At 53.6% G+C, this 7583-nt stretch overlaps 1 protein-coding gene across 1 annotated transcript; it reads right to left on the bottom strand.

The window, feature by feature from the left end:
• Positions 1-559: 559 nt before the first annotated feature.
• GC (group-specific component (vitamin D binding protein)) lies at positions 560-5196 on the bottom strand. The gene is given in 13 exon segments (XM_009874779.1): positions 560-586; positions 678-785; positions 787-826; positions 1060-1157; positions 1282-1414; positions 1598-1800; positions 1937-2066; positions 2355-2449; positions 2593-2725; positions 3130-3341; positions 3442-3574; positions 4114-4183; positions 5139-5196. Coding segments are annotated over 13 exon segments (1440 nt in total).
• Between the last annotated feature and the right edge of the window lie 2387 nt (positions 5197-7583).

Genomic DNA, 7583 nt, shown 5'->3' with positions numbered 1-7583 from the left:
GGGAATGGTCTGAGCAACAACTAATCCATTAATCCTGTGCCCCTGGTGGATTTTTCCCTCTTCAGGTGGGATCCCTCTGCCCCATCGTTAAGGCTCTTGCTCCTTTTATATCCCTTTATTTAATTTATAGCTTTCCTTTGACCATCATTTTGGCTCCGACGGCACAAGCTGTTTTAATTTGCCCGTTTATCTTTACAGGGCACTGAGGTACCATTATCTGCCTTCCTTGGGATATTTAGACTCGTTCTTTTGGGAAAAAAACCTGTCAGATTTGGGCTCTGGGTGCGGCAGATTTTCCCTGCTGGGTTTGCTACCTTCCCGTCTCCCACCATGGAGTGGCAACACTCCAAAAATTCAGGCGAGGGGAGCTTTCTAGGAACCAGGATTAGAGTTGGGAGCACCACAGAGTGGGGGCTGTGCCCCTTCCCAGCCCTCCCCAGCCCGCCAGGGGTGCAGGAAGCAGCAATGAGGGTGTTTATTGAAGTCTTTATTGCGAGAAATGACAGTTCTTGCGAGTCCCTGGTGCCGGCATGCCGGACGGCCTCTGGGCACCCCCATCTCAAGCCTCTCCCAGCTCCGAGCTCACCTGTACAAGAGGGAAAAGAGCCGAGGGGCAGCCCTGGGAGCAGGGGCTGACCCCCGGCATAAGGCAGTAGAAGGGGGGCCCATGACTTTACCTTGGAGGCGCAATAGAGGGGGGGCGAGTTGGGGGGGCAGCAGGTAGATGCGAAGTCGGCTCGCTGCTCCACCAGCCTCCCCAGCCGCTCGGGGCCGGGGCCTTTTGGGGCTGCCCTCCGGCATCGTCGCCATCAAGCTCTCCCGCAGCCTGTGGTGGGGAGACCAGCAGGTTTTAGGGGCATTAAATACCAACGTCTTGCTTTTTATTGGAGTAGGAGGCAACGCACGTGCGGGTGGCAGCAGGAGCAGGGCTTCCACCGTATTTTGCTGCTGTTTAGGCTCAAAAGCACCAGGTCCATTTGTGCATCCTCAGAATTGCAACTAAATTTCGATTGCACTTGCTGGTTCAGGGGTTTTTTTTGGCGAGAGACAAAGGCTTACCTCTTCTTGAAGTCAAGGAAGTTTAACTCGGTGTACTGCCTGCAGAACTGGTTGGCTTTTTCCAGGATGGGGGGCAGCTTTTTTCCCATCTGCTGGCGCTGGGCAACAGAGGGTGGCTGTAACCTCTCCCACCCAAAACAAAGCCTCTGCAGAGGTTTTGGAGGACACAGACCGGGGGGATGCCGAGCAGGGCGAGCCAACGGAGCCGTCCTCACCACTCACCTTGCTGCCCAGGCAGGCTGAGGTGTCCTTGGCGGAGCAACACTCCTCCCTGACTTTTTGGGAAGCATCGTAGAGCTTGCTGAGGAAGGCATCAGGGACGCTGGTGTGCCTCCGTGCCAGCTCAAACAGATACCTGGAGAGGGGAAAAATGAGAGGTTTTTAACTGGTGCTGCTCAGCATGGAACAGACGCTGCTTTTTGCTTCTCTGGCGCAGGGGCGATACCCCTGAAGGCAGAGAGGATGCTCCCCGGGTTATCCTAGTAATAATCAAACAATGTGAGGAAGATGAGGTGAGGAGGAAGGGGCTGCAGCTCACCTCTTGGCATTGCGAGCCCCCTCCTCGCCGCAGAGCTGCTTGTCCGTCGGCTTCTGCGCCTCTGGCAGTTCGGGCGCGGGCGCGGGAGGCAGGGCCGAGATGCAGAAATGATTTTGCACGAGGTTTTTCCCCTTGCAGCACTCGGCGAACCTCTCGTCACGGGCCGACAGCACGCCGCAGGCTTTGGCCGTGTGCTCAGATAGCTGCAAGGAGGGGAGTGGGGCTCGGGTTCTGGCTTGGGAGGCTGTGGACCCCCCTCACCATGCCGGGGGATCACTCCTTAAGCCCCTGCTGGGGTTCAGGAGGTGGTTTTGGGGTTGGGCTCCTGCCTCCCACCACCTTTCTCTGCATGCAGTCCTCGGCCACCGAGTCGCAGCACTGGGAAAACACCTCGGCAGCGTCTTCTGCCAGGGGCAAAAGGTCCTCGAAGGAGGCTCCGGGAATCTTCTGAGCCAGGGAGGTGAGGTAGCTGGGCAGGCACAAGGTGTACGAGGGGCTTGAGGAGCTCGGCTCCCCCTTCCCCTCTGAAGAGCCCCAAGCAGGGGTTTCACCAGGTGGAGGCACGGGAGAGAGGTGATGGGGAGCCTTGAGGCTTGCCCCGTGCCTCCACCGCAAGCAAGGTGTTTCCACAGGATGCTGCATGGTGCTTGGTTTTACATCCTAATTTTAAGTTGGCTCTGTTAACAGGTTGAGATGGGAACGTGCTCCCAGCCAGACCCGTGTTCAAGGAGAGAAAAGGCTATTTCTCCCCTTTTACCTGAAGATGACTTTGTCCTTCCCATACGCCGTGAAGCGGGAGCAAACCCGGTTTGACGTCAAGGTGAGGAGCGAGAGGGTTTTCCTTTCAAGTTTCTGCCACAGAAAGAAGATGGAAGTGGCCTCTGAGGGAAACGCGAGCATTTCCCAGCCACCTCTCTTTGGGCCATCGGCGCGGTGCTCGCCCAGCTCTCCGGCAAGCGAGGGTGAGGATCAAGTGGGTGGTCCGAGGGCCTCACCTCCTTCAGGAAGCAGGCAGTGGGCTTGGGGGAGATGCAGCAAGTGGAGACCATGGAGAGGAAGGCCCTAGTAGAGCCCAGGAGCACAGGCAGGGGTGCCTGGCCATAGCTGCTGGCGTACTCATGCAGAAACCTGCAGCAGAGAGAGGCGGAGGAGACCTGGCACCCTGGGGTGGGGTGCTTGGGTGCAGGGATTTGGGGAGTGTTAGGGCTGTCTGAGGATGGAAATTCTGTCCAGGTACCGCCCTGTGCTGCCAGCTTATTGCAGGGCAGGCCGGAGGCCACTCTCAGAGGCGATAGCACCCCTTATCCCTTTGCTAAAATTCCGTTCCTGGGTTCTGTGCAAATGCAGAACACCCCAGCCACCAACTCTGATGCCCTGGCAGCCCCATGGCCACCAAGAGCAACAGCAGAGACCCAAGAAGGCGAGACTTGGAGATGTTTTCTTGGTACCCAGGCGTCATCCATCACCACCCTACACCTGGACTCAACGGGGCATTATCGGCGAGACAGAGCCTCACCCCCAGCCCGGCTTACCTGTCTGCGAAGTCCTTGGGGTCCTTTTTGAAGGCCTGGCAGAGTTCTTCGTTGGAGGGCTGGACATAGCGGGGCAGCTGCTGGGGCGGGTGCCGCAGGGCGGCGAGACACAGCTTCTGCTCCAGCCCTTCGTGGGCACAGCAGTCGGCCGTGCCAGGGTGAGCCGGGAAGGGAGAGCTCTCACTGCAGGATTTGGCCGACAGAGCCGAGGACTGCAGGAGGGAGAAGAGGTTACGTGCCAGAGGCCCATCCCATTGTGTCCCCCGTTTGGGTTTTGGGGTCTGTCACCCTCCGGGTTTCGACCAGCCTCACCCCGGCATCGTAGCAGGAGGGGTCGGCGCCGTCGGCACAGCAGGTCTCAGCCAGGGAGACGATTTCGCGGACAAGGTGGTCAATCTCCTCGAAGGTGGCGTTGGAGAATTTCCTGCTCTTGGCAATGATGGTCCTGGGAGCGACGAAGCAAGGAGAGGGTAAGTTGGTGGCGTGTTTCTCTCTCTTACAAAAAACCCACCAAGCCTAAAATCACATTGTGGCATCTTTTTTTTAGTGATACCCGGTGCTGCTAAGGTAATGGTTGGACTTGATGATCCTAAAAGTCTTTGTCAACCCAAACAATTCTATAGTCATCCTGCCAAAACAGGGTTTAACACCGTCATTCAGAGAGGAGCAGCTGCAGTGCTGCGAAAAATAGCAGCATATACCCTGGGAAACAGTTGGGAAAGACCCAGAATGAGTCTCAGGATGGGGGGTGCCCTTTCCAGGGGTAATGCACCAGCTCTTCTAGAATTCCTAATTATTTAGGCACCTAATTGGTTTTGAGGAGTTGAACAGTGAAGCAAACTTTTTTCCTGTTAAGAGCAATTGGAGTCCTCGTTTGCAGGGTGAATTAATCTTCCCCTTTCTGAGGTTACATTTATTTTTGTTGTTGTTCTCGGGTTAGGTGCCGAATGTCCTGGGAGGGCAGATTCGGCAGGAGGAACCTACAGGGTTCGGAAGTCCTCCTTCCCCAGCATCTGGAACTCCCGGCAAACTTTGTCCCGGACATAAGCTTTACCTGTAAGCAAGGAAAAAAGGAGGATTTGTGAGCAGGCTTTGTGCTTCATCTGGCTCGGGTGCAGCCTGGGTGGTGGCCAGGGCATTTGTTCAGGCTGAGTTTTCTGGCCAGGTTTGGAGATGGTAAGGGCTGGGAGCTCTGGAGACAAGGACCGTGAAGGTGAGGAGCACCCAGCAGTGAGGACATCCCCTAAAACTTCCTCATCCCTGGAAAAATGCTATTGATTGTTGCTAGAAACTGCATTGGTTAGACTTTGTCCCTGGCAGGGTAAATACTGATAGCAGTATTGACTGGAGCGGGATCAGCTCCCTGAACCCGAGGGCTTACAGTGAAGGTCACATTGCTTCGGTGGGAAAGAAAGGCAGGGAGGTCTTTTACAGGGCTGGTAATGACAGGGAAAAAAAGAGAAACCATGATGACAGACAATTTTCTTTCCTCAAAGGAATATCAGCTGTCGATCCTGCTCAGAGTGCCAGCTTGTTGCAGTTCTTCCTATGTCCATAAAGCAGAGCGGAGAAGGGAGTTTTGAGGTTTAGGGGGGTTTTTTTGGCAGATGGGTGATTCCCTGCAGAGCTGTGAAGATGACAAAGGGTGGCACGGAGCAGCGTTTCCATCTTTGGGTAGGTTTTACAGTGGAATGGTACTTGTGAAGGGGGTCGGAAAAATCTCGTTTACCCTTGCAAAGGGGAGAAGCTGGGCACCACGACGACATCCTCTCCTCCTTCCTCCAACCCTAGCCCAGCCTCTTGCTCTCCCAGTTCCTCCAGCATCACCCCAAAAGATACATCCCAGCTACTGAAAAATCGTCCCCCATTTTCCCTTGCCTCTCCAATTCCTGCCCAGCAATTTGGCTGCGGGCTGGCGAGAGGGGAGGGAGGTCACAGACCCCAGCCTCATACCCCTCGTCCCAGAGAGGGGGAGAGCAAAGCTCCAGGCGTGGGATAAAAGCCCTTACCTCGGTGCTCAGCGTGCACAGCAGCTACAAGAAGCAGCAGGGCGAGAGCCGCCCTCATGTCGGAGCTGGTTTCTCTCCTCCTGCCGAAAAGCAACACTGGGGAAGCCGTCCCGGTGTTTATATGGGGGTCGTGCTGATTGCTGGGGAAATGATTAATCCCGGTGGCGGGGCAGAGGGCGACCATCCTTGGCCTGCCTGCCATAGCCTGGGTGCCAGCGCCTCCAAAATCAGACCGGTTTTAATCATTAACTGGGCCAAACGAGGATGCGGGACTTCAAGCAGGGTCGTCCTGCCCGTGATGGCTGAGTAGCATGACGTGAGCGACGAGATGTGCTGGGGAAAACGTTTTGGGAGCGCAAAGCCATGTGCAGTTGGAACCTGCGCTTTTGGGGTGCCGGCACACCAAAACCAAACTCTGGTGGTGGGGACAACTGCTCTGGCAGGTGATGGTGGCCCGATGCAGTGCCCTGCTCTGCTGTGACCGTGTCGGGTCAGGGTGACTTCCACCCGAAATGACTGATGGCTGGGTGTCATGCCTACCCCTCCCCAAAGGTTTGCTGCTTTCTGAGAGCATACATTGCTTTTTTTCCCCTCCTCAGGCTGATGATGGAGCCCTGGAGCCCCCGAGGACCTGTAGCAGAAGCCCACTGACCTGGCTCTGTTCAGGATTTTGCACGATAGGAGGACTTTTTCAGATTGCACTTTTCTTCTCTCTGCAGTGGGCTGGAATCACTTTGGATGTTTCCAAAGTTTCCTGATGCACTGAGCATGGGGATCGAGCCCTCAGCGAAGGGCGCTAAAAACCAAGTTGTTCCAAGTAAAACTCCCCCAGCACCCAGGCAGCTCGCCCGGACCGCTGCGGGCAAATGTCTGTGAAGCTTTCTCTCTTCTGAAAATGAAATAGATGAAATGAAAAAAATGCATGAAAGGCCAAAACCGTCTTGTCAGGAGCCCCAGCCAACTGCTCTGAGACTTGTGATGGTTTCTCTCAGGTGTGGAAGCGTTCCTGCCAGGCTTTCTCTGGTAAGTGTTGGTTTATTTGTTATTTTGCTTCAGATAAGGGATAACGCCTGATGCTGACAGTTACTGCCAGGGGTGGGGATGCCGAAGGGTTCTGGCTGACACTTGTTCCAGTAGTGGCTGACATCACAGCTGGACGTTGTGTGCCACGCTGGGGGTACTGGGAAGGAAAAAGGGTCACACAGAAGTACAAGGTTGCAGCTCTGGGAAGGAGCGGACAGGACAGGTGAGCGAAAGAGTATTCCATTCCATATATGCCATGTTCAGTATAAAGTTTGGGGGATCACAGGGGTTAAGGTCTCTTGTTCAGTGACTGGAGTCTGAGGAGGACTCAATCCCTCCTTCTGCCTTGGATCCCAATTCTGTGTTCCCAGAATCCAGCTCCTCTGCCCAGTTCCCTTCTGCTGCTGAGCCTGGGGCTTCCCCGATGCTGCCTGCTCTGCAGCACCAGTGGGGATTGCTGCTGGTGGGCAAGTCGGGTTAATACTGGGGTTTTGAGTATATATATATATATGTGTGTGTGTGTGTGTGTGTAAGTACACATATACAATTATATTCATATGTACACATAGCATGAATATTTTTTTTTTTTTTAAGCTCTTTAGTTTCCTTTTCCAATCCCGAGTCTCTCTGCCTCATTCCCTTCTCATTTGGGTAGGGGAAAGAGCGGGGATCAGAGAGCATCTGTCAGCATCTGGTGGCCGGCCCAGCCCAAACACGTGACACAGGGGAGCTGGGTTGGGTGATGCTTGGAGGATTTTTTTCTTCTTTTTTTTTTTTCTGCGGAATGCTAATACCATGATGCAGAATGCGTTGTTCGTTACTATGAGAAATAGATTAAGATTGCTCCACTAGCATATACAAATGTGATTATGACTCTGTAGATGAAAGACACAGGGAATCCCCTTGATGATATAATTGAAAAGAATAAGTGACCTTGGAGGATGGTTGACCTTCCCAGAGGAAACACAGGAAATTGTAATACTCGAGACAATCCTAAAAGGAGCGGAGATAGGATCCAACTCACTCCCTGTAACGGTAAGAAAATACTTTAACTTGTCTGAGGTAGAGGAGTGCCTCAGCTGCATTTGCAAACAGTTGTTCTAGAGGGGAAGGTCAATCCTGAGTAAAACCCCACTGAACCTCTAAAGCCCAAGCTCAGTTTTACAAGGCAGCCAGCTGAGGAAAGGAAAAAAAAGAACGCTATAAAAATTGAGTCGTGGAGCATTACTAAGGTTCCTGGGAATCTCATTCCATTGTTCTCGTGGAATTTTTTGATCAGATTTTTAAGCTTTTTAGGACAGCTAAGCTTTTCTTCTTTTGGGTGACTCTGTAAGACTGGGGTTTCTTTATATTTTTTAAATCCCTCATGGTAACACTAACACTGATCACTAGCTGGTAGAAGAAATGGAATCAGAGTTCTTA

Source organism: Apaloderma vittatum, unplaced genomic scaffold (assembly GCF_000703405.1).
Source record: "Apaloderma vittatum isolate BGI_N311 unplaced genomic scaffold, ASM70340v1 scaffold15918, whole genome shotgun sequence".
Lineage (NCBI taxonomy): Eukaryota > Metazoa > Chordata > Aves > Trogoniformes > Trogonidae > Apaloderma > Apaloderma vittatum.
This window is presented reverse-complemented; position numbering and strand designations above follow the sequence as displayed.